General features: G+C 56.0%; 1 protein-coding gene across 13 annotated transcripts in view; it reads left to right on the top strand.

The window, feature by feature from the left end:
• The first annotated feature begins 2297 nt into the window (after positions 1-2297).
• The window catches only part of AFAP1L2 (actin filament associated protein 1 like 2), a 72923-nt gene continuing 47463 nt past the window's right edge, over positions 2298-27757 (top strand). For 4 of the 13 annotated variants that reach the window (XM_084903584.1, XM_084903582.1, XM_084903589.1 and 1 more), the window contains exons 1-2: positions 2301-2444; positions 8056-8109. In XM_084903584.1, the coding sequence (XP_084759710.1) occupies positions 2429-2444; positions 8056-8109 (70 nt within the window). In that variant the 5' untranslated portion in view covers positions 2301-2428. Of the gene's footprint in view, positions 2445-8055; positions 8110-27757 lie in introns of those variants that run through there. The other 9 variants (XM_084903578.1, XM_084903585.1, XM_084903586.1 and 6 more) reach the window with 5 other exon arrangements.

The raw sequence follows: 27757 nt of genomic DNA, 5'->3' as shown, positions 1-27757 counted from the left end.
ACGCGCCACCCCTTCTCTGCTCCCTGCCACCTGCCCCAGCATCCCAACCTGCTGCCAGTTCTGTGTTCAACTCAGAGATGTTCCCCTCTTTTCCTGTTTGTGTCCCCACCGCCCCATCCCCACCCCAACAGCCTGCCCTTGAGGGCAGGGCCTTGTCCTCCATGTTCATGCTCCTGAGCCCTGCCTGGCAACCCCTGGCGCCTACCCGGCCCCCAGTCCCATTGGAGGGCTGACCGAGCATGAGGGCGGCAGTGCTCTCCACTTAGTCACCCATGTTGCTGGAACTGCAGGGTCACCCTCAGGGCTTCCTTGTCCTTCACCCTGTGGCCAGGCACAGAGCCTTGGCTTTGAACTTCCTGCAGGTTTCTGCCCTTCCCCCACCTGGGTTTCCTCCCCACCTGGGTTTCCACCACGCAGAGACTTCTCCCTCCTGCACTCCGCCCTCCTCTCTGCCAGGTGGGAGCTGTGAGGCCCCGCCCTTTTCAAAGCCGCCAATCCCCGTGGCTTTCACATCCCCCTCCCCCCTTTTCTGGGCCCCACCCCTCCAGCCCCACCTCCCCCACTCCTGGCTTCTCCCTTTTTTTGTGTGTGTTTTTTGTTTGTTTTCTTAATATTTTTCCCACTAATTTTTAGAGAGAGTGGAATAGGAGGGAAGGGAGGGAGCGAGAGAGAAAGAAACACGGAAGTGAAAGAGACATGGATTGGTTGCCCCACAAGTGTGCTCTGACCCAAGTACATGCCCTTGACTGACAATCGAACCCAGGGCCTTTCTGTTTGTGGGCCGGCGCTCTAACCATTGAGCAAGACCGGCCAGGGCTGGCTTCTCCCTTTTGGCTTCAGCAACAAGGAACTGTTTGACCTTGAAATGGTTCACATCACAGGGTCATGGGGACACTGAAGGCACCGCATGGACAGCCCTTCATACCAGGCCCGGTTGGTGGAATGACTTCCTGGATGTTAGCTGCTCGGTTTACAGAGAAAAAGACTTGCAGGACTGCTAGGTCAGGGTCAGCAAACTCAATCAACCAAATATCAACAGCACAACGATTGAAATTTCTTTTGAGAGCCAAATTTTTTCAACTTAAACTTTTTCTGGCGCCAATTCTCCAAAATAGACTTGCCCGTGGTAATTTGTGGAAGAGCCACACTCAAGGGGCCAAAGAGCCGCATGTGGCTCGCGAGCCCCAGTGTACTGACCACTGTGCTAGGGCAAAGGTCTCCAACCATCAGGGCCGACCCTGCTGTTCCAAGAAGAAGCGAGAAGCCTTGGAAACCAGCAGCAGGAACAAGTCTCCCTGACCGAGTCCTCCTTCCAGGAAGCTGGGGGAGACCTGCCGAGAGCCCAGGAGTCCTGACCAACCGCGATTGAGACTGGGACAGGAACATGGAAACGGTGAAAGGAAAGCGTGGACTTCCTCTGGGGACAGACGGGGAGGGCCGGGGCCTGTGGAGAGCTGGAGGGACAGATGGCAGAGATGGGGAGACTGTGGCGCCTGGTGGCAGCGGCTGGGGAAAGGGTAGGAAGGGGTAAGTCTGGGCCCTGGCTGAGCTCCCTGGGGATGCCACCGCGGGGTGGCTGGCTGGTACAGCGGCCCAGGAACTGCAGCTCCAGACTTGCCAAGGCGGCTCCAGGAATCCCAGCCCTTCCCAGGGGGCCTGGGCCGACGGCTCCGGGCAGCCTGGGCCCCAAGAGAAGACAGCAAATGGGCGTTTCACAAGCCCTCCTGTGTGCGGGCCGGCTGGGAACGGTTCCCAAAGAGCTGGGCAGGCCGGGGACGGGGCCCAGCTGCTGCCACTTCCCCCAGCTGGCCCTCCAAGGAGGCCAGGGGCCAGAGCGCGCTGGCCGGAGGTCAAGAGGAGGCGCTCCCGGCCTCAGTCTCCGCCTCCGGGCAGTGGGTCGGAGTCCCGCACTGGGAAGCGCCGCTCCCGTAGGCCCGCCGAGCCGGCCCCTCCCCGGAGCCTCCCCTCCCCGGAGCCTCCCCTCCCGGAGCCACCCCTCCCGGAGCCTCCCCTCCCGGAGCCTCCCCTCCCCGGAGCCTCCCCTCCCGGAGCCACCCCTCCCGGAGCCTCCCCTCCCGGAGCCTCCCCTCCCGGAGCCTCCCCTCCGGAGCTTCCCCGGAGCCGCCCCGGGGTGTGGACGCGGCTCCGGCTGGTTCCCACCCACCGCCCCGGGGCCGGGACCGGAGGCGCTGCCGGCGGCGGGCGGCAGGGAGGGAGCCCGGAGCGCACGGACCTGCGCGCGGAGGGTCCTCCGCGGAGCTCCCCGGCGGGGGCGGCGGGCCGGGCGGGGCCGAGGTCCGGGGCCGGGGCCCGGGAGCCGCGGGAGGTTCGGCCGGGAGGGTGACATCACGGGGAGGGGCCAGCGGCGCCCGGCGGGCGCGGACGGAGCGGAGAGCAGCGCCGGAGCGGCGGAGCGCACCCGGGCCCCATGGAGCGGTACAAAGGTAAGGGCGCGGGGGCCCCCGCCGCGGGCACCCTTTTCCTCCCCGCCCCGCACCCCGCGGGGAGGAGACCGGGGAGGGCGCGGCGTCCCCGCTGCACCCCGTCCCGCCGGGGCCCAGGTGGGAGCGTCCGCCCCGCTGAGCGCAGCCGGGGACCCCGGCTGCGGGGCGCGCGGACTCCTATCTGGCCGCCGCAGCCCGGCCCCTTTGATCCTCCCAGCGGGCGGCGGGCTGGGGGCGGCGTGCCGGAGCGTCTCACCTGTTGGAGGAGAGAGGGTGCGCTGTACCCCTCGCCCCCAAGTCCCGGCCGCCCCAGAACCATGCTGGGGGGTGGGGGTGGGGTGGGGGACGGGCCGAGGAGGTCCGAACGAGGTCGGAACCGTCCGGGGCCGCTTCGGGGCAAAGGGGCGCGTTGTTGGATCTGCTTGCCCGGCGCCCGCGGGATGGAAGGCTCCGTGGGGACCCCGGAAAGCCTGAGCGCGGATGCGCTTGGGAGGGGGGTGGGCGCGCAGCCCCCCTCGCACCTTGGGCCGCCCCCGCCGCCCCGCAGCTCAGGGAACTGTTTTCCTTCCAGCCCTTCTACCCCCGCCCCGCCCCAGCAGGGGAGGGTGCAGGGGAGGGTGCAGGGGAGGGTGCAGGGAGTGGGCTCCGAATGCGGTGCCCAGCAGGTGGAGCGCGTGGAGGCGCCGGCCTGAGGGCTGAACCCGGGCGCAGCTGGGCAGGTTTTGGGTGTGGCCGGGGGTCTTGGCCACATCCTGGTAGGCCGGCCGGCCCGGGTGGTGCCCGGTGCCCAGCTCGCACCCGTGCCGGGAGCCCTGGGCTGGAGTCTGGAAGCCTCGGGCTGCAGACCTTTGGAAAAGCACGTTAAAGGGTTGCTCCTGGATGGGACGCAGCGGGGGACCTCTGCCCCCTTTCCTTTTGGGAAAAGCCTCTGGCACTTTCTCATCCCAGACTCGGCTGTGCCAGACCTGACAGAGGAAATAACTGTTACTAAATTTGTTTTCCCCTGGGAGAGGGCGAGTAGAGTGGCGGACGCTCAGATTCCCAGGGACTCGCACTCCCAGGCAGTTCTGTTTGCGGACACTGACATTAAGGACGCGCTAGGGACTGGCTTTCGTTCCCCTTCCAGGCTAGCCCTGTCTTGTGGCTTTGGATGTTCCCATGGATTTTTCCCCTCATCTGAGTCACCTGAGGTGCAGGTGAGGGCGAAAGACCTACATGGCGGACAGGGCCTCACGTGCAAAGGCTTAAAGGTCTGTGCCAGGAGCAGGGGCCAGCTGCAGGTTGCAGGGCGAAGTGAATTGGCAAATTCTTTCTTTCTGTGAACCTCCCTGGAGCCTCTCCCGGGTTTCTAACCCGGTGCTGTGTGTGTGTGTGTGTGTGTGTGTGTGAGAGAGAGAGAGAGAGAGAGAGAGAGAGAAATTCTGCCGGGACCACGTCAGTGTTGTGCCCCAATGACTGATGGCGCCCTCACCCAGTCCTCCCAGATCCCTGGAGGAAGCCCCAGTCCCTCTCCTTGTAGAAGGGCAGCTTGCTGCTCCCTCCCCATTCCGCCTCCTCTGCCCTGTGGGAGGGACCCTCCCAGGGAACTCAGAACTTGAGGGGCCCCCTGATGGGAAAGTGTTAGCTCCAGGGGTCCCCTCCAGCTCAGGGCCTAGCCATTCCTGAATGGTGTGTTAGGTCCAGGCCACAAGCTCCTCTCTCACATCAGCTTGTTCCTCCCTCTAAGTTAGGCTACATTTGGGGTCTTCTTTCCAAATGCCCAGTTGTTCCCAGGAGGTTTCTGTATTTCCAGCTTTGGACTTGGCCCTTGAACTGAGAGAGGCTTCATCCTTATCTTTTCCTCTTGAGAGCTTGAAACCCTCCCGCCCGGAAGTCAGGAGCCCTTTGCCAACTGAGGGAGACTGCGTTTCCAGCTCGGAGTGTTGATGTTTTGGGTAACACATGTCATCTGCCTCATCGTGTTGCGATAAATCAGACGCAGAGTGCTAAGTAGCTGCGTCTGAGAATTATCTGAATCGCAGAGGCTAATCTAGCTCATCTTTCGGTGTTTGATTCGAGAGAAATCTCCACTTCAGGTCTCTCGGGTGAATGCTACTAACGTGTTTACTGTACCTGTCAGCGGAGGAATGTGGGGGTTCCCCGTGCTTGCAAAATTCCCCGTTCTCTTCTCGTGAGAAGTGGGTGCGTTGTGCTTTGAACACTCACTGAATTCCAATGTTGGTCTGTGCAAAAGACAGCATGTCGGGCCCCATCTTCAACTCACTCATCAGCTCAGCTCTGACCCGAACCTTCCTGTCCTCCTGCTTCTCAGAGGCTGAGGCCCCGCCCCCTTTGAAAGGCGAGCTTGGGCAATTATGGAGTGACTAGGTCCAGTGGCTTTGCCGACACAGCTCAAAAGAAAAAGCAAGATCCACTCCCAGGGCTCTCGGACATAGGTTCAAGTTCTACAGAAGAATTCTTACCGGTGACACTTTTAAAATTCGTGACCGAAACGCTTCATTCTAGGTGTCTAAATAAGTAAGTAGAATGCCTCAACATTGTCTCCAGATTCTCAAAATGGTTTCTCTTAACTTGTACATCTTATCAAAGCAGTGGGTGTAGGAGAAATTACTTTCCACGCTCCCCAGCCTGCTGCATACATATTCCCCACTAGCCTGTTGTTTGTAGGTGCTGGCTTGGTTTCCCTTGGTATTGCAGCCTCTGAAGAGGTGTCTGGAGCTAAAGGGCGGTGGGGGTAGCACCCTGTGTCTGCTGCAGAGATATGTCCAGCCTCTGGCCCCGCTCTCTCGAAGCCGTTCTGCTCGGCAGCCCTGGCTTCTCCAGCAAAATCCAGGATGGGAGTGTCCTCCCATGGAGATGGAGCTTTTATGAGAGTCGGCATTACGACTTTGCGATGGTGGAGTTGCTGCCTCTTGTTTGTGAGTCTCTTCGGTGCCTTGAGAAGATTCCTTTCCTCGGATGTTTACATATTTGCGACTCTCCTAAGGGCATCCTTGCAGGGCTGCGGGAGCCCATTGGCTGACCTCGCCATGTGGTCAAGGACTCCGCTTCCTGCCACTCGTCCAGCTGGCGCGTGTGTCCGGGGCCAGGAGTGACTGACCTGCGGTGGACTGCTCCGGGAGCGTCCGGCCAGAGCTCCCTGAGGGTGCATCACCCCTGGATCCCGACACGCAGGGTTGAGAGCGTCCCTCCGATTTGCACCCCCCGTGTTCCTGTGTCTGAGTTGGGTCTCCAGGAGAGGGCAGGCAGCCTTAGGGTGCTGCAGGGGAGCGGGGAGAGGAGGAGAGACAAGTTAGTGGAAACACTGAGCGCTTATCTGGGAGGTATCTGTGGTCAGGAAGGCCTGACAAAGAGAAATGGGCGAAGAGATAACAGGCTGGTTGCTACTACCCTGTTTCCCCGAAAATAAGACAGTGTCTTATATTAATTTTTTCTCCCAAAGTTGCGCTAGGTCTTATTTTCAGGGGATGTCTTACCTTTCCATGCGCTAGGTCTTATTTTTGGAGGATGTCTTATTTTCGGGGAAACACGGTATTCCTGTTCCCTGCGTGGGACTTGGGTGTTCGGTGGTGTCTCCACACTGAGGAGCCCGGCTTTCCTCTGTTGAAGTTCTAGGGCAGTGTTTCCCAAACTTCTCTCATGATGAGAATCACCTGGTGGAGTTGTTAAACTACAGATTCCTGAATCCCAACTAAGAAGTGCTAAACTAGAATTTTTGGGAACATATAGGTAAAATTGTATACTTAACTTAGTTTCTTAGTTGGGATTCAGGAATCTGTAGTTTAACAACTCCACCAGGTGATTCTCATCATGAGAGAACTTTGGGAAACACTGTTCTAGAGGGTTTTAAACTTAGCCCCGCCCAGGACTCCTCAGGGATGCTTAAACAACATGGATGTAGACATTCCGAGTTCATTGGTCTTAAGGTGTGCTAGCGCTTAGGCGGTCTAGTTGGTAAACGTCCGCAGGTGATTCTAATGTGTAGCCATGGTTGAGAACCATTGTGAGAGACAAAAGATAAGTTATTACATACCTTCCTCACCTGGAAAATGAAAAGCAAGCGGGGAGTGACATGGACCCCCTCCCCCCCTAACCACATGCTCACATGCTGTGTGCTCCAGCCAAAGCTTGGGATCTCCGCAGAAATCGAATGCTATGCCCACTGAGCTATTATGGGCTTTGCAAGATTCTGTGGGAACGCTGCTTTAAAACAGCCTCCGAGGGGATGCTTCAGAGTCCTAGGCCCAGGGCTCGCTCATGATTGCACTTGACCTTGAGCCTTTCTGGCTTTGAAGCTGTGTGTGTGGGAGCCCTTGATGCTCTGGCAGTGAAAACACAGAGGGGTCACCTGTGGTGCCGCCTGGCCGGGCAGGGCGGGGGCATTCTTCGGGCCCTTCCCCTCCTCGGAAGGGGCAGGAGGTCTGGGAGCTGGGCCGGTTCCCAGCACAAAGGGCCAGGAGGGGCCAGGGAGCTTCAAAGCGGAGGGAGCGGTGCCAGCTTTCTTCCCAGCCCCTTTCCTGGTGGGAAATGTATCTCTAAGGACCTCTGTCCTTCAGAGCAGAGAGAGGTCCCCCAAACCGAGGAGGAGGGTGCGTCTGCTCGGGCCCTTCCCCCAAACCAAGGAGGGGGAGGCATCGGGGGAGCAGTCACAGTGCAGCAAAGAAAACAGTGGCTTTGGAACCAGGAGGCCTACATGCTCTGTTTCCTTGGGCCAACCACTGAGCTCTCCTGGCCTCAGTTTCCCCGTCTAGAAGCCAGCCTCCAGTGTGTGTCTGCTTGACTTCCTGAGCACTGGTCGGTGCTGGCTGCTCTGTGGTCAGGGAGGAGGCGGTCTTGAGCAGGGGCGGGAAGCGAGGGAGGGAATGTGGGTTAGCCCAACAAAGGTCAGTTTAGAATTGTGATTCTTATAAATAAAACTCAATTTCCTGTTGAGAGCAAGGGGGGAAAGCGGGCGCCATGGGCCATGTTAGGAAGTTGTTTCTCAAGGACTTTTTGTAGGAACGTCTCTCCCAAGAGCCACCCTCAGGAACACTCCCATTTGAGAGACAGATCCACTGAGGCCTAAAGAGGTGAAGTAAGAACTCAGAAAGTCAGAGGACAGAAGCATTCTGAAAACAGAGTTTCTTAAAGGGTAGACTTCCAATTAACAGCGGGGTTTCTTTAGACTTCCAATTAACAACGCCATTTCAGACTCATGTCTCAGCGCCTCCATCTTCAGGACTGAGCCCCCATGCCTCCTCTTCCAGGAAGCCCTCCTGTGTTTCTCTGTCTTCACCCACTACGTTTGGTATAGCTTCCTCGGTGCCTGTGCCACTGTAGGTACTTAACAAGTATTTGCTGCATTCCTATAAACCCACCTCTCCTGGTAGATTGAGCTCCTTCTAGATGGGGGTCTTGTCTTTCTCCTCCAAGGGGACACGATGGGGGAATGAATGAATGAATGAATGAACGGTGAGTGAATTGCAGGAAGTGGCACTACGTATCCTCCCAAGCTCTGGCCCTGGAGAGCAGACCTGGGTCGCAGAGGGAAAGGAAGCACAGTCTCAGAGCCACACTCCCGAAGTGGAGATGCAAGCTTTCCCGATGTGAGCCTTCTTTCTGTCTGTTCCAGCGCAGGGCTGCTGCTGTCTGGTGGTACAGAGAAGGATCCTGCAGGTCTCTGCTTGTGAGTATGAGCCTGCCTGTGCCCTCTGCAGCAGCTCACCCAGCCTCAGGGCTCCCGGGGGCACGCGCCTGGCTGTGCCCGCGCTCCGGATGGAAGGCTGAGGGGTCTCACGGAACCAGGGGCCGGCCTGGGCACTCCGGGGCCCAGGGGGCTGATTTAGCCTTTGCCACTAACGCGCTGCGCGACCTTGGGCAAGTCACTTAATCTCTGCGGGCTCGGGGTCCTCACCTGGACCCGTGAGGCTAACGATGACTAACCTGCCGCTCCGGCTGCTGGGTGCGATACCTCGCCAGAGCCACTGGTACTGCTGGCGGGGAAAGACCATGCTCTGTGACCTCGGGGAGGCAGATGCTCTGAAACGTCTGTGACGTGGCTCGGACCCCACCAGTTCCTGCCTTCTTGGGGGGAGGGAAGGGGGCCCTCACAGTTAATGTGGGCACCAGCTGTGGCCGTCGTGTGCTTTGCGAAGCTTCTGGGGGCTCTGAGTTGAGGATGCTCTGCCTGTTCTCAGGAAGCATTGCTCGAGAGACAGAGAGACAGAGACAGAGACAGAGAGAGAGAGAGAGAGAGAGAGAGAGAGAGAGAGAGACCATATATTATCCTCAGGGCTTCCCGTGGATGTCAGTAGAAAAGGAGATGGTGCTGAAACCGGTTTGGCTCAGTGGATAGAGCGTCAGTCTGCAGCCTGAAAGGTCCTGGGTTCAATTCCAGTCAAGGGCAGGTACCTGGGTTGCAGCCACATCCCCAGTAGGAGGTGTGCAGGAGGCAGCTGATCGATGATTCTCTCTCATTGATATTTCTAACTCTACCCCTCTCCCTTCCTCTCTGTAAAAAAATCAATAAAATATATTAAAAAGAAAGAAAGAAAGAAAGAAAGAAAGAAAGAAAGAAAAGAAAGAAAAGGAGATGGTAAGAAAGTGCTCGCTCCTAAGCCTTCTGCGTGGAGCCACATCCTGGCCACGCCCAACTTTACATAGGAGAGATCCTGGGATTCTCACAAGAACTTCAAGCTCTTCACTAATTTTGCATCCCTTGGCTCTCACCTCCTCCCGAGTGAGTCTTAGAACAAATGGGCCAGAAGCCCCATTGAGAGGGAGGAGGAGTAGGGACGCATAGAAAGCGGAGGAGCCAGCATTACCCGGCGTACACGGCATCAGGCGGGTGTAAAGGACAGAAGGAGCACCCCGGGTATCAGATGTTAGGGAGGAGTGGGGAGTGGCACCGACACCAGCAGAGGCTCTGCTGTTTCTAAGCGGACCCCCTTGTTCTCCCCTCACTTCCATGAGCCCCTCCCAGGGGCCTCAGAGACAGCTGCCGGCCTGGGGGAGTGGGGTGAGCTCTCGGCCAGCAGCTCGCAGACCAGCCCGGGGACTAAACCGGGAAAGGCCAGGAGGCTTCTGGGAGGTGGCTGGTCTCGGTTTGCCCGGGGCTCACCTGGTTTTCCCACTGACAGTCCAGCAGCCCCGGAGCGCCTCAGTCCGGGGCAGACAGAGATGGATGGCCACCGCCTTCCCAGGCCTCCGTGTATGAAAAGGCCCGGATCAAGACTTTCTTCTCTCCATCGCCGCGATGACCAGTAGCCAGTCAGCTGGCCTCTTGGACACGAAAGCAAAAAGTCCAAGCTGTGGAGGCTAACAGTGCGTAATTAACCACAGGGGATACACACCAGGACTGTGGTCGGCAAACTGCGGCTCGCGAGCCCCATGCGGCTCTTTGGCCCCTTGAGTGTGGCTCTTCCACAAAATACCACGGCCTGGGCGAGTCTGTGTTGAAGAAGTGGCGTTAGAAGAAGTTTACGTTTAAAAAATGTGGCTCTCCAAAGAAATTTCAGTCGTTGTCCTGTTGATATTTGGCTCTGTGGACTGATGAGTTTGCTGACCACTGGCCTAGTGGAATCTGAAGAATCTGAAGATCTTGGAGGTTTCTGTTTTAAAAAGGACCCCCCCCCCCCCCCCGATGGAATTGGCTTTTAAGGGGAACTGGGGGAACTATGACCCAGAGAGCTGGGTCTGTCTCCCCATCTTCCTCAGAAGGCTGTAGACCTCCGATGGCTTTCAGCCACGAGTTGCACACAATGGCACACGTGCAGATCTTCTTCATCACAAACAAGTCACTCGCTGTCACTCATAAAGGCAGGTCTGTTCCCCCTCTTCCTGGGGGTCCAGGAAGGTGTGCAGAGGAGTAGCCCTTAGTTCTAAATGGGCTCAACTCCGCGGGGGAACATGGAGGTGAGGGGGAGGCAGGCAGTGCTCCTTGTGCCTGTTTGAGGCGGGACTTCCCTGTGCACCTTGCAAGGGCCATCCCGAGAGCGCACCCCCGTCAGAGCGCAGGGCCGGGAGGGCGGCGGCGGAGGGGACACTGGGAGTGCTGGGGCCGGGACCTTCCTGACACGTCCATGTCACACCTGGGCAGCGGACGTCGCCTCCATCTCCCAGGACCACCTGGCACGTGGGCCTCTCCTTGGGCCCGGGCACTGCCTTCGCCTTCCTGTGAGCCCGACCAGCGGCTCCTGCCATTTCCTTCCCTCCTCCACCCCAGTCCTCCCCCCGTTTTCACACAACAGGACTGATTCATGGGGATGGAGGCGAGTCCGCAGATGGGGGCAGAGGACACGATGGCGCTGAATGAGCTCATTGTTGGAGGGCTCACTGGCCTCTTTTATGGACTCCCCGCCGCCCTGGACCATATTGAGCTGATCCACTGAGATTCCAGAGGGGCCTTTGGAAGGGGCTCTGCCTGGGTGCCCGGCACCCCGGACGTCGGGGCTGGGACGGACGGTTGCTCTGGTCTCCATTTTTGTAGGGGTGGGTCTCCTTGGGGGCAGACATTCTCAGTGACCATCCCAGACTCCTTACGAGCTAGAGAGGGTCCTCACCCTCCTGCCCTTGGCAGTCAGGCCTTTTGTGGACTTCTCTTCTAGCAGAAGCAGCAGCTGTCACCCTCACACCTAGGGCTCGCGTGTCTGATGCGGCGTGGCCGGGCCGCTACGGGCACGGAGGGGTTGGGGACATACATGTGTTTAGCGTGTGTAGGGGCGGGCTCCCTGCGGCCGGCGGTGCTGCAGGTGTGGCTGAGGACCATGGAGTGTGTGACGGGTGGGGTCTGGGTGGCCGCCGTCCAGGGGCGTTGGGACAGCTCGGTGACGGGACCCTGGACGTCCTGAGGGTCTGCAGGCGCTGGAGCTGGGGAGGCTCTGCCGCTGCTGAGGGCAGAGGCCTGTCTCTGGCTCAAGCTGGTCAGTTCCAGATGCCCCGGAAGTGAGCCTGTGGGACAGCAGGTCGGTGCATGGCAGGCGCTCACCCAGTGGGATGCACTGGGGGCTGTCTCTCTCTCCTCCTCCTGCCTCCTCCCCATTGCTTTCTCCTGACCCCTCCCTCCCTCCCTCCCTCTCTCTTTCTCTCTCTCTCTCTCTCTCTCTCTCTCTCTCTCTCTCTCTCTCTCTCTCTCTCTCTCTCCTCCTCCTCCTCCTCCTCCTCCTCCTCCTCCTCTTCCTCCTCCTCCTCCTCCTCCTCCTCCTTCTCTTCTTCCTTCTTTCTCCTTATTCCCCCCCCCCCCCCCTCTCAATTCCACTCAGGCCTCCTGGGTCTGGAATCTAGGAAAGGGCGCCCTGAGGACTGAGGCCAGAAAGAGAAAGCCTCCCTGTGACCCCAGGTCCCCGGGGGCCCAGGCTCTCCCTCCCAGGAGCCGAGGCCGGAGTCCCGGGCCCCCCAGGAGGAGCGATGGCCTCAGAGTCCGGTGAGGAGGAGGCCTGAGGGACACTGTTTGGCGTGGGCCCGCTGCTCCGTCCGCCCTGAGCAGGTGTCGCCGCACCTGCCACCTTCCCCGCCCGCATGGCCGAGCCAGCTGCTCCCCCGGGGACCCGGCCAGCCATCCTGCCCGGCCAGAGCAGCCTCGTGGCCAGTGACTAGGATTCCCAGGAGGGAGTTCACCCCTCTCTCTGATATGGGGGCACAGATCTCCGGGGGTCTGGCTTCCTCCCCTCTTTGCATCCTTGCAGTCCTCAGCTCTGTGCCCTGGAGCCTGGGGTGTGGAAGCAGCGGTCCGGGCCCTGCGTGGGGCGCCCCCTCCACCAACCCAATCCCTGGAAACGTGCCTCCAAGGGGCCTGGCGACCGCGCAGGGGGAGCATGAGAACCGCCACAGTTTGGACCGGAGTTCCAAGCACGAAGGCTCCGTGTTGACTAAAATGATTTTTTCCCATTGACCCCCTGGCCTCGCAGTGGGCCTGCGTCCATCCCCCGCCTCCGATGTGGGCTGGGTGCGGGGCTGTAAACAGCCCAGGCTGCGAGCGGATCCGCCCCCTGGGTTATAGGATCCAGGTGCCGTGCACTGCTCCTTGTGCTTCTCCCCACTGCTCCCCCTACCCCGCCCCCCGCAGTGGGAACCGCTCTGTTCTCAGGGGGAGAAGCCAGGCTGATGCTGTTGAGATCAAATCCTGCTGAAGCGTGACTCCCTCCCACGCTCCCTCCCTCCCCCAGATCTCCGCTCAGGACTGAGGGCGCCCAGAGCTCTAACTCATTAGTGAATTCTCAGTGTGTGGGTGCTCAGTGTGTGTGTGCTCAGTGTGTGTGTGCTCAGTGTGTGTGTGTGTGTGCTCAGTGTGTGCTCAGTGTGTGGGTGCTCAGTGTGTGGGTGCTCAGTGTGTGTGTGCTCAGTGTGTGTGTGCTCAGTATGTGGGTGTGGGGTGGGGGCTGCTTCTGACCCCCGAGGTCAGGGCCCGGCGCTCACGTGTGCAGGATGGGGATGTTGATGCTAAGGGCAGCCCGGCAGCCCGCACCCTCCCTGTGAGAACCTGGGACCCGTTCCTCAGGGCAGGAGGGCGGGCTCGGCCCGTGCCAGCCTCGTTTCTCCAGGACAGCAGGCTCCTGGCTCGGGCCAGGCAGCCATGAGCCGCTTGTCCTCGGCGGGAGGCCCCTAGGACCCGGAGGCGGCTGTGGAGAGTGACCCCTATGCCCCTGGCGGGAGGGTCGGGGGTCATCGCCCCTCATTGGTCACGGGATTGCGTCGGGAAATGCCCTCAGTAGTTTGGAGGGATGCGGGGGGCACAGATCTGTGGGCGTCTGGCTTCCTCTCCTCTTGGCGTCCTTGTAGTCCTAACATACGTAGCTGATGAGGCCACGGTGGACGGAGGAGGAAGCTAATAAGTGCATTCATCTCACAGATACTGGGCATGACTGGGATGTGTGTGTGTGTGTGTGTGTGTGTGTGTGTGTGTGTGTGTTGGAGGAGAGAAGGTTTTGGCCCATTTTCTGAAAATATTCCAAAGCTCTTTGCCTCCTGCCCATGAAGAATAAAATTGTGCCACAACAGGATTTATTTTCCCGCCCGGGCTGAGGCCGCTCGGGGGAAGTGAAAGTGCCCAGGCTGTGATTGTTAGGGAGTGACTTCCAGATTCCTGGCTTATCGCTGGCGTCTCTCTCTGCCGTGACACCTTGACCCCCTACGTCTAACTGCTCACTGCGCCTTGCACAGCCCTCCCCCTCCCACCATGTTGCCTTCCTATTTGGCTGCCTTGTGTCTGTGCAGATAGATTTCTTCTCAGGCCAGAAAATGCACGGAATGGCCAGGTGATGATGATCTCTGAACGCATAATAATCTGGCCAGTCAGTGTATACCTTATATAATAAAAGGCTAATATGCAAATTGTCCCCTCGACCAGGAGTTCAACCAGCAGGCAGGCCGGCCAACCGCCCATGTCCCCTCCTCCTGGCCAGACCCCATCCGTGCACGAATTCATGCACCGGGCCTCTAACACACACACACACACACACACACACACACACACACAGTGGCCAGATTATTATGCTTTCAGAGATCATAATAATCTGGCCACTCAGTGTATAAGGGCAACCACCTAGCTTGGAGCCAGATATTTTCTACAAGTGGCTCTCCTTCCCTTTAAGAAAATACCCATGTGCAGTGTGAACGTGGGTTGGATTAGGAGGAAACAGCTGCCTGGCGGGGCTCCTGGCGGGGTCCTGGGTAAGATTCCGCTGAGTCACCGATGCCTGTGTTGGGTACATTTCCGGCACCGGCTCACGGGGCAGTTGGGAAGTTTTGTGGCTGAGAACGTCCATCAAGGCGAGCGCAGGCCCAGCCTCCAGCCCAGGCTGGGAAGGGAAGTCTTCACTTCCTTCAGGACAGCACAGACCTGTCCAAGGACGGCTCTCGTCCACCTTGGTAGCCTAACTTGGATGCTCACGAACCCTTTCTTTTCTAGAAAATTCTGTCGATGGGCTTTGACCCCTTGCTGCTGTAGCTAAGGGGAGCCCAGATCTCTGAAGGCCCCTGGGTGAGGCCCTCTTCCTTGAATGTCAGTGGGGACGAGGCCAACTTGCCAGTGGCTGTGGGCAGAGCAAGGAACCATGCTACCCCCTTGTGCTGGAGCAAATGTGAGCTCCTTCTGCACACGGCTCGGTACACGGGGTGGGGTCGAACATCCCCTGCAGCACTGTCAGCTGGTGCAGAGTGAGGCGGGGGGGAGGGAGGGGAGAGGGGGAGGAGAGGGCAATTCAGTGTCACCTGGGTGAGTGACCCGGTGAACCGTGGCAGCAGATGCACACCCTGGCGAATTAGGCAGCAGTAAGAAGCAATGGGTCACATGCCAGCCCACCACATAGATGGCACGCTAAGACACAGTGGAGACTGAAAGGCAGGAACAGTGCTAACATTGACAATAGCATTGACCATATACCGTGTTTCCCCGAAAATAAGACATCCTCCCAAAATAAGACCTAGCGTATGGAAAGATAAGCCATCCCCTGAAAATAAGACCTAGCGCAACTTTGGGAGAGACAATTAATATAAGACACTGTCTTATTTTCAGGGAAACAGGGTAGCCATTAAAAATGACTACTGGCCGGTGGCTTTGGCTGGCTTGTCTCCTTATTCTGTGAATGGAGCAAATTGAGGCGGGAGGCAGCCCAAGCAAAAGCTCCCAGCCAATCCGGCAGGATTCAGACAGCTTCACAGGCTCCGGAGCTCATTCTGCTGCCTGGTTTAGCCTGATCGAGCTAGACCTGATCTCCACCCTCAGGTGGCCTCACTCTCGGCCTGCCGCCACATTTGAATCGGAGGTTAAGGAGGATGGTGAGTCCGTTGGCTGCAGTCCTGCCATCTTGGTGCGTCCCCTTGGGATGGGAGGAGGATTTCCCAACACTGCCAACAGCTGAGGCTCAGCTGTCTCTGAGGAGAGCCTGGGCCGGATGACATAACCTTCTCTGAGTTCCTGTGCTCGGGTGTCCCCACTCCCCTTTTGTCCCCAGCTGGCCCAACCAGGCCTTTGCTCATGTTGTTGTTTATGGCCAACAACCTGTTCTCACCCCTTTGTCCTTCCCAGTCACACCCACCTTCATCCACTGCCCCCTCCTCCGGGAGGCCAGCTTTCATGGATCACATGACGTGCTCGCTGCTCAGACCTCATGTCCCAGTCAGCACACCTGTATCTGTTCCTTGTGTTTATTCTTGTCCCCTTGGCTAGCTTTATGGTGCCCAAAATGCACAGCAGAGCGTTGGGTACGCAGGTGGGCATTTACTTTGCTCATGGTCATTCCCAGGAGTTTCTGTCCCGTTTCCCATATGCCTCCTTCAGCCAGACCTTGAGCCTTCCCAGGATCCTGCTGAGTGTGGACCTGGTGCTGCTGTGTGCACGTGGCATTTGGGAGGCAGGCACGGATGGCCCCTGGTTGGGTGGGCATGGCTCCCGTGACCTGGGCCAGTGGTTGGCAAACTCATTAGTCAGCAGAGCCAAATATCAACAGGACAACGATTGAAGTTTCTTTTGAGAGCCACATTTTTTAAACTTAATCTTCTACCGCCACTTCTTTAAAAATAGATTCGCCCAGGCTGTGGTCTTTTGTGGAAGAGCCACACTCAAGGGGCCAAAGAGCCGCATATGGCTCGCAAGCCGCAGTTTGCCGACCCCAGACCTGCACCCTTCCCCAGTGGGCCTGGCGGAGGCTGTCTAAGCAGCGTGCCTGCGGAAGGCCTTGTTTGCCCCTGATGCTTTGTGTGCTGGGTGATGAGTGAGCTGACCAGAGGCCGGCTTGGCAGGGGGAAGGTGAGCGTGTCCCCAGGCTGCACAATTTGGAACGGGTAAGTGAGGATGTTCTCACTCGGAAAATAAATCTCACCGCAGGCAGTATCAGCCACACGCCATTTGAGCCCAGCAGCTGTCTCTCGTTTGTTGGCAACTGTTCCCGCTGATGAATGTCCCCCGTCCACGCTCCCAGCCGCCCCTAAATGGAGGCTTTGGACAAGTGTCGGGGGCGGGAACAATGGCTCTTCTCAGAGCGCTCGGCGGACGCTCCCGGTGACGTTGGCTCATCGCTTGGAGCTGGGTCAAGACCAGGGACAGGGCGCCATTGATGCCGCAAGGAAGGCCCCACACAGCCGCAGAGATGGGCTGGAGGGAGCCAGAGGTGAGAGAAGGATGGGCTTCTGGGAAAGGCCCCGAACCACCGAGCGAACCATTCCGCCTCTCGGTGCTGTCTTGGGACCATGGCCCCTCCTCCTGGCACGTTTGCAAAACCCTCTGCCGTCCTTCTGGGGTTACTGGGGTTTGGAGGGCCTGGTCCTCCTGGGGCAGAGCGGGATGCTGCATCCAGTGTTGTTGAATGGATGGAACTGTTGAGCCTAAGAGAGATGAAGGCTAGACACCTGGGACCTGAACTTGGCCCTGACCTCCTGGCCTGAATCTGTCTGCTTCAAACTTCCTGTGACCAGGTGGGCAGAGGGAGAGGAGGGACTGACAGGCCAGATGAGCTGGGGAGGTAGGGGGAGCTATGGCATTGGGGGGGAGGGGCTTCTGTCCTCAGAGCTACGCTGCAGTGAGAGGGGGTGTCCCCGGGCCCTCAGCCCCAGGCCAGGCGGTCAAGCCTGGCTCCAGCCGGTTCTGCTGACATCCTTCCTGGCTGGTTGTGTCTCCTCTGATTTACCAGGACAGAGATCCAAGGTCAGGTCGCTAAGCCGGTGGGGCCCAATCTGATTCAAATTCAGTTTTCCTTTCCCCCTTTATTTTTGTCCCTTCAATAGAGTTATTTTAAATAATTTAAAATAGCATAAGCAACAGCTACACATTTCAAATTGCTGTTTCGCTGCGTAAAGAATCCAGTGCAGCAATTTCACATCTATTTTTGTAGCAGAAGTCGTACATGCTTATTATAAAATATGCACACGCAGCAAACATTTCTAACATGGGAACGTCAAAATCCTTCGAATTCCACCCTCTGTCATGATAATATCTGTCAAGGATATATTCATCTAAATATTTTCCCCTCTCCACAATGCTCCCAACTCCCTTTCCGCCCTCTCTTCTCTCCTTCCTTTCCTCCCTTCCTCCCTTCCTCCCTTCCTCCTTCCTCTTCTTTCCCCCCAGCCCTGTTGCCAACCCCCACAGTTTTAAAAACCAAAAGGGTACAGTCAAAAGTAAGCCCCCCAGACCCTGCTCACTCCCTTTCCCTTGCCCCAGCTTATTCTGTAGCCTTCAAAGAAATAAATAAAATTCGTGCGTCAGCAGCCACGTGTGTGTCACTTCCCCTCCTCCCTTCAAATGAGCATGCTCCCGGGTCACCTTGCTGTTGACGTTCAGGCTATGTCTTCGAGCTCCTTCCTAAGCCACCTGCTGCCCTCTCTGGGATGGGGCTCAGCCTCCTTTAGGCAGAGACGGCCTCACTCGTATGATTTAAATGGCATTGACGTCTTCCCCAGCACTCTGCTGTAACCAGCACGGCCACCGCGAGTTTCATTTCAGACACTGGAAGGTGGCTGTGGCATTCGCTCTCCGGAGTGGGGTTGCTGGGGTGAAGGGTGTGGACACGCACAGTTTGATCAGTTAGTGCCGAAATGCCCTTCTGGGAAGTTGTGTCCTTTCTACTCTCCTCAGCAAAATGCCAAGCGCGTCTGTTTCCCTGCACACGCGTCAACACAATCTATCATTGCATTTTCTCATCGCTGCTCACCAGGATTGGCAGAGGCAGCTCTTGCTGTGTCCCTCTGAGTGTAAGTGCAGTTGGACACCTTTTCATATTTATGAAAGGCATTGTGTGTGTGTGTATGTGTGTGTGTGTGTGTGTGTGTATCCATGTCTCAAAAAATGTGTCCCAGAAAAACATAACAGCTATATCCCTTTAACAGCTGATAGCTCAATTTTGAACATGAATTGTATTTGGATAAACACTGCCTTTATAATTATTCAAAGTGTGTGTATGCATTTTTGGGGGACACCATCTAGTGTTCCCATGCATTATCCATTTTTCTACTGGAATGTTGGTCTTTTAAAAGTAATTTTGTAGGCGCTTATTATCTGTAAAGGAAATTAGCCCTCTGGATATGAGTTGCAAATCTTCCCCCTCCCACCAGTGTCTTATCTTTTCTTGATTTTATGTTTATTTTTCCAAAGGAGGGTGTGTGTGTGTGTGTGTGTGTGTGTGTGTGTGTGTTATCAAATCTATCTCCTGTTATGGCTCTAGGTTTTGCTGATACTTAGAAAGTCTTTCCCTAAAACTACACTTAAAAAAAAATCTTTTTTCCTTTTCTTAAAAACAGCTTCATCGAGCTATCATTCACATATCACATAGTTCATCATTCAAAGTGTATAATACAGCCAACACCGGTTTGGCTCAGTGGATAGAGCGTCGGCCTACGGACTGAAGGGTCCTGCGTTCGATTCTGGTCATGGGCATGTACCTTGGTTGGGGGCACATCCCCAGTAGGGGGTGTGCAGGAAGTAGCTGATAGATGTTTCTAACTCTCTATCCCTCTCCCTTCCTCTCTGTAAAAGATCAATAAAAAAAACTTTGTTTAAAAAAAGTGTACAGTTCAGTTTTTAGTATAGTCACGGATATGTGCACCATGACCACGTCCATTTTAGGTTTCATCACCTCAGAAAGAAACCCCGTATGCTCTAGCTATCATTCCTTATCCTCCGTTCTCACCCTGCCCCCGCCACCCTCCCGCCAAGGCCCAAGCAACCACTAATTTCCCGTCTCTCTGGATTTCCCTCTCTGGACTTCCATCTGAACGGAATCACATAATATATAGACTCTTGTGATCGGCTTCTTTATTGGCATGTTTTTGAAGTTTAGTCCAAGCTGTAGCAAGTTACCAGTACTTCATCATTTTTATGGCCAAATAATAGTCCGCGGTATGTATAAACACAAGACATAATACACCTTGTTTATCCATCCGGCTGTTGTTGTTCCCACTTTTTGGCCCTTATGAATAATGATGTGAATTTTTGCAAACAAGTTTGGGGGTCGTCCTGTGTTTTTGTTTCTCTTGGTTCTACACCTGGGAGTGGAATTCCTGGGTCATGTGGTCACTGCCTCTCATCATTTGGAGAACTGCCAAACCGTGTTCCAAAGTGACTGTGGCATGTAACCTCCCCCCGGCTGTTTTCTTCTAGTATGTTTGTGATCTTTTTTTTTCTTTTCACGTTTTAAGTTTTTGAACAGTTGGAAATTCTTCATCAGGTGTGACAGAGGCATCTATATGTGTATTTCTTTCCATATGGTTTCGTCATCGTACCCACAGGGTTTTTCAATAATCTGTCTTTCTCTATGTCTGTATCATAAATGAAATCACTGTATATACTAAGGCCTCTTCTGTACATTCTAGTGTTTTTCCTTGATTTATTGGTTCAATCAGATGCCATTACGATGCTGCTTTAATTTCTGTAACTTTGTGACATGTTCCCTCACTCTTAATTTGTTTAAAAAAAGTGCTCATCATTAGCATCATTAGACTTATCTTATGTGGTGCAGGGTTAGAGAGTGTGCAGTCAAATGCAACATTGTTCCTACCATCTAGAAACTTAGTAAATAAAACTCTTTTTTCTAAGAGTATTTTTAATTGCTTTTTTTTTTTTTTTTTTGAGAGAGAGAGAGATAGAAAGAAAACAATAATGTGAGAGAGAAACATCAATCTATTGCCTCCAGGAGATCGAACCCGCAACCTGGGTATGCACCCTGACTGAGAATCGAACCCACAACCCTTGGGTGCCAGGGACAACACTCAACCAACTGAGAGCCAGACTGGCCAGGGTGTAACTAAAATTCTGATTGCCAGACCCTCTAAAAACCACTCTACTCACATGACCTTTCTTAACCTTACAGTTCTGTCAGGGCACGTTGAGTTTTTCATGTCCGTTGTAGTCACGAGGAAACCAAGGCTTTGAGACAGACAACCTGAGACAGAAAGCAGACAGACAGGTGGCCTTTCAAACAAGTGTGAGTCAGGTGCTCCTGGGGGGCCTTGTGGGGGAGATGCCAGGACATCTCACTGTCCACTTGGGCCTTCCCTGGAGCCGGGTCTGCTCCCCAGCAGCCGAGTGACAGCCCCACACCCTGGAATGGAGGCCTCGGGGCCATAAATTCAGGCCAAGTGGACAGCGAGAGCCCAGACAGCGGGGAGCGGAGTCCTTTGGCTGTATTCTCTTCCCAGATTGTGTAACTCCCGTCCCTGCCAGGATCCCGGCTTTGTTTTGCTTTGTTTGTTTCCCGCCCCCCTTTGCAAAAGGATAGCAGAAGTATTTGCCACATAAAAACATGCAAAGCCCCATAAAGTCCCCACCAATGGAATCACCTTCTCTTCCCGCCCCTGACCTTGGCTGTCCCCCCTCTCCGGGGAGCCATGAGACAGGGGAACGGATCCACTCAGGACGAGACCTGCTTAACGTTCACTTCCTCAGACTTTATCCAGCCCTTGGGGCCCGGGGGTGATGGGATTAAGAGAGCGTCACGTGACTGTCCTGGACCCGTTCCCTTGCAGGAATGTGGGAATAAACCCATGCGGAGCAAGAAATCCCAACATGCCTTTGCCTAGAAATAGCAATAGGAGTGTGGTCCAAGTGGCTTCAGTATTTTAGGACTTCCACGAAAGGAGAAAATGTTGATCTGTCTCTTCCTTTTTCTCTCTGTCACCCCTCCCCCCATCCCCTTCCCTCAAAGACATTTGCTTTATGGGAAATTTTTGCCAATAGTTTAACGATTCCTCTGGGTGATTGGTGACTGTTGTTGATTTTTGACTGTGGGAAAATAGTTTGGATATCTAGGCTGGGCCCGTGCGGCCTGCCTTTTGAGGCCCCTGGTTTTGCTGACTCTGTCTCAGCACCACGTGGAGGAGCGGTTTCGGGTGATGTGTACTGTATCGTATCAGCTGGCATCGTTGGCACAGTCCCTTCCCCGGCTGGGGATGGGCTGGGGCCGGATGCTTCCTCGTGGTTGGGTGGTCCAGGGCTCCCTGGCCCGGATCCCCTTCGTGATGGTGATGATACATACCTGGCCTTTCGCTGGCGGCCAGAGCATCAGGCAGGCCTGGAGACTGGGCTCCTTCCGCCATGAGTCCCCTTTGGGGGCTCCTCAGCGGGCAGGGTCTTAGGAAACCAGGACATGGAGCCATTGCTTTCCTTCCTCCTGCCCCTCCTGCCCTTCGCTGCTTTCGGAGCTAACTTCATTTCAGCAGCATCTTCAAAGCAGAGGTCTTGTACCATTTAAAAGATGGTACAGCCAAAACCGGTTTGGTTCAGTGGACAAAGCGTCAGCCTGTGGACTGAAAGGTCCCGGCTTCGATTCTGGTCAAGGACATGTACCTACCTGGGTTGCGGGCACATCCCCGGTGGGAGATGTGCAAGAGGCAGCTGATCGATGATTCTCTCATCGATGTTTCTAACTCTCTATCCCTCTCCTTTCCTCTCTGTAAAAAAATCAATAAAACATATATTTTTTAAATAAATTAAAGATGGTACATTTGCAGGAACTGCAACCCAGCAGGGCTGTCTGAAGAGAGACCATTTCTCACGTAGAAATCGTGGTCCAGCCCATGAGAAGACTCACGCCCAGGCTACATCTCCTGGCCTTTGGGATGGATAACATGAAGACCACGACAGTGCTCCAGGCATCTGTTCACAGACCGCTTCTCAGCTTGTCCCGGGAAAGGCTCTGATGGGAGTGTGTGTGGCCAGGCCTGGCCTGTATTGCGACTGGTGTCTCCGAGGTTATCAAGGGGTGAGGACTGATAAACAATAGATAGAAGGTTCGGCAGTGTGAGGCAGAAATGGACTGAGAGTCCCAGGCAGTGACCCGCAGCAGCACAAAGCTAATGCTCACTGGAGAAGCATGTTTAGCATCAGAACAAGAAAGACTCGGAAGCCTGGAATTGCCTGGGCCGGGTGAGGGGATGCTTCTGCTGGTGCTGTGCAGGGAGAGGGATCCACTGGCAGGTGCGGGGCCGCCTGGCGATGGGGCCCCTCATTCTGCCAGCCCTTTCTCTCCGCGTGGGCTCTGTTTGTGCTGTGGGCCCCCCTTGCCTGAGACAGCACGTCAGAGGTGTGGCACCAGCGAGGGTCCCGGGACAATCACGATTCAGTTTCTTGGGAAGCAGCTGCTGAGAAATGTTGCAGAAGACACATGGGAATCCTCAGACAGGGGCAGACTCCCAGGGTCCCTTTGAAATGGAGCCACCTCTGTGGCCCTCTGCCCTCCCTCTCTCTCTTTCCCCCACCCCTGCAAGCCTCTCAGGCCTATAGCTACTCCTCTCTCTGTGCTTCCCCAGCCCTGGGGGCACCGCGCTCTTGCTGAATCGAAAGGGAGGCATGTCTTTGAGGGCAGAAATGCATCGTATCCATTTGATCCATCTGTATCTAGGAGAGCATGGGAAACCCAGAAGCCATTCCCTCTACGAACCGAACCGCTATTTTGCCAAGACCTTGGTTCTGTAGCTAGCACTGACCTCTGTGTCTGAGTTAAACTCCCTTGGTTATGACATCTGGTCCCCGGTGTCTGTGGTACAGCCAGCGGTCCATGGATGTGTGTGCCCATCCTGTATGGGCACGGGGCTGGCTTCTTCCCAGGAAGCACGTCATGTCCTCGGCTGGGCTTCTCCCAGCGTCATCTAGGTGACACATTGTGGTTTGGGACGCACGTGATCCTTGCCTTGAGATCAGCCTTGGGAGAGTCTTAGGAAAGGACCGTTTCTGCCAGGTGTTTGAGATAATGTGTAAGGCATTCCATCGGCTAAACTGGTGATGACTCTTCATGTGCTGGTTAAGGTGGCATCTCAGCATCTCATGTCTGGTTGTTGAGAGGTGTTCTTTGACTTGGGAAGTTGGTGGAGGGAGGTGGGGAGGGGTGGGGTGGGGTGGGAGAGGAGGGTAAGAGGAAGGACTAGAAGTGTGCATTGGTCAGTTGTGGGCCAAAGCAAGTGCTTTCCCTGTGTATTATGACCTTGACTTGTATCACGCCCTAGTGATGGTTGGACACACGGAGTGAGCGCCCCTCGCCTTCCCGTTGCTGGGAGGGCAGGTGAAGGGTGTGCCGAGCCCAGCCCCTGGGTCTCTCCACCGTCTCCTTCCCATTGGCTCTGTGGGTGGTGACTTCGAGGGAGGCCAGAAAGCCCCAGTGGCTTCTCAGTCCTGGGCTGCGTCTGCCTGGGTGGTCTTTTATTCTTTCCATGTTTCCCTGTTCTTGAGCCTTCCGTGCGTCTACCCCTTGGACAGTGCCGACGTTGTTTTAATTGCGTGTCGACAGATCTGACTGTCACGAGTTTAGCAACTGCATTGTCAGGGTCCAAGTTTGCAGCGTCGTTTCAGCCCGTGTGATTGTCTCAAAATGCTCTTCCCTGTGGCTGTGAGCTGGGGTGATTGCTGGAATCCTCTTTAGAGAAGCGCTGTGATTGTAGAGGCTCTGACTACTCTCTACCCTGGGTCTAAAGAAAGCCACACACTGTATATAGGAGCCGGTGAAGGGGGCTTCTAGGCAAGCCAGAGGCTACCATGGCAACGGCATCGGTATCAGAGTTTAGTTCTGTTATTTAACCGGCATGTATGCCTTCTCTACTCCAAGTTGACAGTCCTTAAGTGTAGATAATATTTCTTTTCTTTTTTCTTTTTCTATTACACTCACTACTACTCCTCCACCCTCACCTCCACCAGGTGCGAGCACAAGGCCAGGTACATAGTAGGTGCTCCATGTATGCTGGTTTGTTTCACAGGTCAGAGTGCTTATGCACCAGTGAGTACATGTGATCCTTGCTCTGGTGCTGCCCCCTGTCCTGGAGGTTGAGGCAGGAGCCCAGGCAGGCCTGACATGGCCAAGGTGGCCCAGGCACCTCGTGAGCCTGAAGTAACATGAGGCCCAGTAATGTCTGGCCCAGCGACAAAGGCCCTTCTCTCCACGGCCACATGTTCCCATTCCCACATCCCCTCCCGCGCTCCCAGGGGTTCAAATCCCCTGGCCCGCCTCCTCCCCCAGCGCCCTCTCCCCCACAGACCTAGTTCTCCAGAATCTGTCTAGGAAAGAGTTTCCTCGGGACACAACATCAGCCCTGGGCCCCTTCCAGCTCCTCCTCGGAAGGTCTTTCCAAGGATGGAGAAGCTGAAACAGCTGCATGGGTTTGGTTTTTGGTTTGTTTGTTGTAGCTTTTTTTTTTTCTTTTTTTTTTTTTTTTCCTTCCTTCTGGAACCATCCAGCCAGGGGTGAGCTCAGGACTCTGGCAGCTCCTGTGTAAGTGCTGAGCAGCAAAGGACAAATCTGGAGAGCAGCCTCCCCGAAGCCAGGCCTCCAGCATCTGCCTTCATGTTGAGGCCAGAGCTGGGGCAGGGGAGCCTGGTGGGGGGAGCTCAGAGACCCACAGGGACTGGGCCCCACTGGGCGGGGTGTGTGTGGGGACGCCCCAGGGAAGAAGGCACATCTGCCTCTCCTCCAATGAGACCAGCATCCCGATCCATCAGCAGGCCCGTGGCCCCTGGCCTCGTGGTTCCGTCCAGAGGTCCCGCCGGCTGTCTGTCTCCCAGAGTTTCCAGCCCCGCTCTCTCCCTCTCTGCTTGAACGGACAGGTTTCAGGAAAGTCCAGGGATACTGCAGAGGCGGCTCCCCTCCCTGGCTTTCCCTGGGGTGCTCAGGGTCACGTTGCCTAGGAGATGGAAGGGCTGAGCCCGCCAGGGTCTGTGAGGAACCTGCCACAGGTCCTCCGAGCCCAGCCAGCTGAAGCAACAGAGCGAGGAGCAGAGGGGATGATGGCTCAGGCGTTGGGGTGACGTTTTATCAGCGGGGGCTGCAGAGGAGCTTTGGGGGTGATAGTTACCATGTGTGTGTTCGCCAACACACTAGAGAGAAGGGCCTGTGTGGCCCCGCCCAGGGATGGCCAGGCCCTAGGGAATGCCCTCCCCTTCCTTGTGGGGCGCTGCCAGCGACACCCGGCTGCCACTGTGAGGGCCCCCCCGATCGGTGTCACAACCCCGGGAAGTGAAAACCGGTTCAGGTTGCCTCCTGCACCCCAGTCCTCATGCGGAAGGCTCTTAGGAGGAAGCAGGGCTTGAACTGGGCTTTACCACGGAAAACAGCCCCCGAAAAGGGGACAAAAGAGAACTCCAAAAGGTGGAGGGAACTACATCCAGTAAAAGCTTTGAAGTAGGGAGATAGCCACAGTGTGGGTGCTTTTGGCAAACGCGGCAACTTCCAGCGGTCAGATTGAGACGGAGCCACGGGTGCCCGCCCCCACAGTTTTACTCCCCCTCCGTCTGTTAGGTGAAAGCAAGTCTCAGGCCGGATTCAGCAGCGCCCCCGACACCTGTGAGCAAGCAGAGCTAAGAAGAGTCCGTCTGTCCTGTAGGCCCGATGGTGCCCCAGCTCCGTGGCGCTCCGGTGTTCTGCCCGACAGGCCCCTCACTGAAGGCAGGTGCAAGAAAATCCCAGTGGCAGGACTTAGCTACCCCCGTGGGTCAGGCCACAGGATCTTCCGATAACACGCGCTGCAGGCCTAGGCCGTGACTCCGAATGGTACAGGCTGCCGGGCTCACCTAGATGCTCACGTCTGTTCGGGTGAGGGTGGAGGTGCCAGAACAGGATTTCCAGCCACTCCTGTCGGCAGTAAAGCAGTGTGATTAGCACCCATAAAAAAATATCCGGAAGCCTGGTAGTAGCCGCCTGGGGGATGTGGACTTCTGCTTGGAGACTTTCCACTCACCAGCCACTGGTGCGTGCCATCGGATGAGGATACTTTACGTATCAGCTCCCACTCTGGGGGCGTGTGGCTTTAAATTAACCCATAGGCTGCACGCTTCAAAGAAGAGTATTAAAGCAAATCATAGCCAGTATGCCTGCTGACCTTTGAGGACCCTCAAAGGCCTGAGAATGGCAGTATTTGAGGTTTGGATAAAATAGAGACTGACCCTTCTGCTTTCCTATTAGTGATGAGGAGACTGAGGGGTCACCCTGCCTGGTGGCGGCATGTCAACCCCTCCCCCCATTTTACTACCCTCTGCCTCTGGGCAGGAGATGCCCAGACAACTGCAGAGGGCGGCGTGGGCATGCTCATTGTGTTGGGTGCGATCTTTGGTTTTGATTGAAGGTAAAAAGGTTTAGCCGGATAGACACATGGAGGTATCTATGCCTGGTGCAGTACTCACACATATCTGATCGGACGCGTGTGGACCACTTCTGCAAACACTGGGGGCAGAGATGCAGTAAGAATGGCAAAGTTCCGCAAGGATGGGGTTCATTTCCCTAGTCTCTGCTTGGTATGTGTGCAATCTTTTCACTTCAAGGTTCTCATTACAAGTTTAAAAAAAAAAAAAATCAGCAGGGATGTGCTTTTTTTTCATACCCAGCCAAGGAAACCACTGTCAGGAGGACCACCTGTAGTTGTCCGCCGACGTCCGTTTTCCTGAAAGGTAAACTGTCCCACCTGGGCTGGAGTTCTGGGTTATTACCGTCCGTTACTGAGCTGTCCCCTCTGGAGAGCAAGTTCATTCTCTCCTCTAAACTCGACTCCCTCGCCGAAACCGGTTTGGCTCAATGGATAGAGCGTCGGCTTGGGAACTGAAAGGTCCCGGGTTCGATTCCGGTCAAGGGCATGTACAATACCTTGGTTGCGGGCATATCCCCAGTGGGGGGTGTGCAAGAGGCAGCTGATCGATGACTCTCTCTCATCGATGTTTCTAACTCTCTATCTCTCTCCCTTCCTCTCTGTACAAAATCAATAAAAAAAATAAATAAATAAATAAACTTGACTCCCTCTCTGTGGCCCATCAGTAGAGTCGCCTGTCAGAGCAGTTGGGTAGTGAATGAGTGAGTCCCTGTAGTTAATCCCAGATGCCACACTGCAGCCGGGCCTGCGAGGGCGGGAAGAACCAGGCATTCTGTGTGTCTTCAGTGTGTGTGCATTCGCAGAGCCGTCAGCTGCTGCTGGCGAGGTTGCAAAACATGATCCCACAGTCAGAGAAGGGTGGAGAGCGTCTTTCCTCCTCCCCCTCGGCCCGCCTCTGCCTCCTGGCCGCGGAGCCAAGAAAGCTTTGGAGTAACCTGAAATAAACTTGCAAGTCCAAGCAGGGCCTTCATTCCTGCCTGCCTGCCGATCCCCCGGCCGTGATTAACTGGAGGCCACACGCTGGTCTGGCCTCTGGCCTTGTGTTATCAGCTGCTTGGGGGACCCGGGCTCAGTGTTGGTCAGTTTTTCTGCTGCTCTGCAGACAGCCCTTGTCACAGTTAGCTCTTGCCCACAGCCACATCCTGCCCGGTGTGGGGCTGCCTGTGTGGCGTGGGGTGGGCTGTGCGATGGGACGGTGGACAGAGGGACTGAGCCGGTTCACCGAGCGGTTTCCCTCCTGGCACTTGGGAGGTGGACGGCACCCCACACTCTGCTCTCGGGAACAT

Source organism: Pipistrellus hanaki (assembly GCF_964339955.1).
Source record: "Pipistrellus hanaki genome assembly, chromosome: 14".
In the NCBI taxonomy this organism is placed as follows: Eukaryota; Metazoa; Chordata; class Mammalia; order Chiroptera; family Vespertilionidae; genus Pipistrellus; species Pipistrellus hanaki.
The sequence above is the reverse complement of the archived record's forward strand: the minus strand, read 5'-3'. Positions and strand labels throughout refer to the sequence as shown.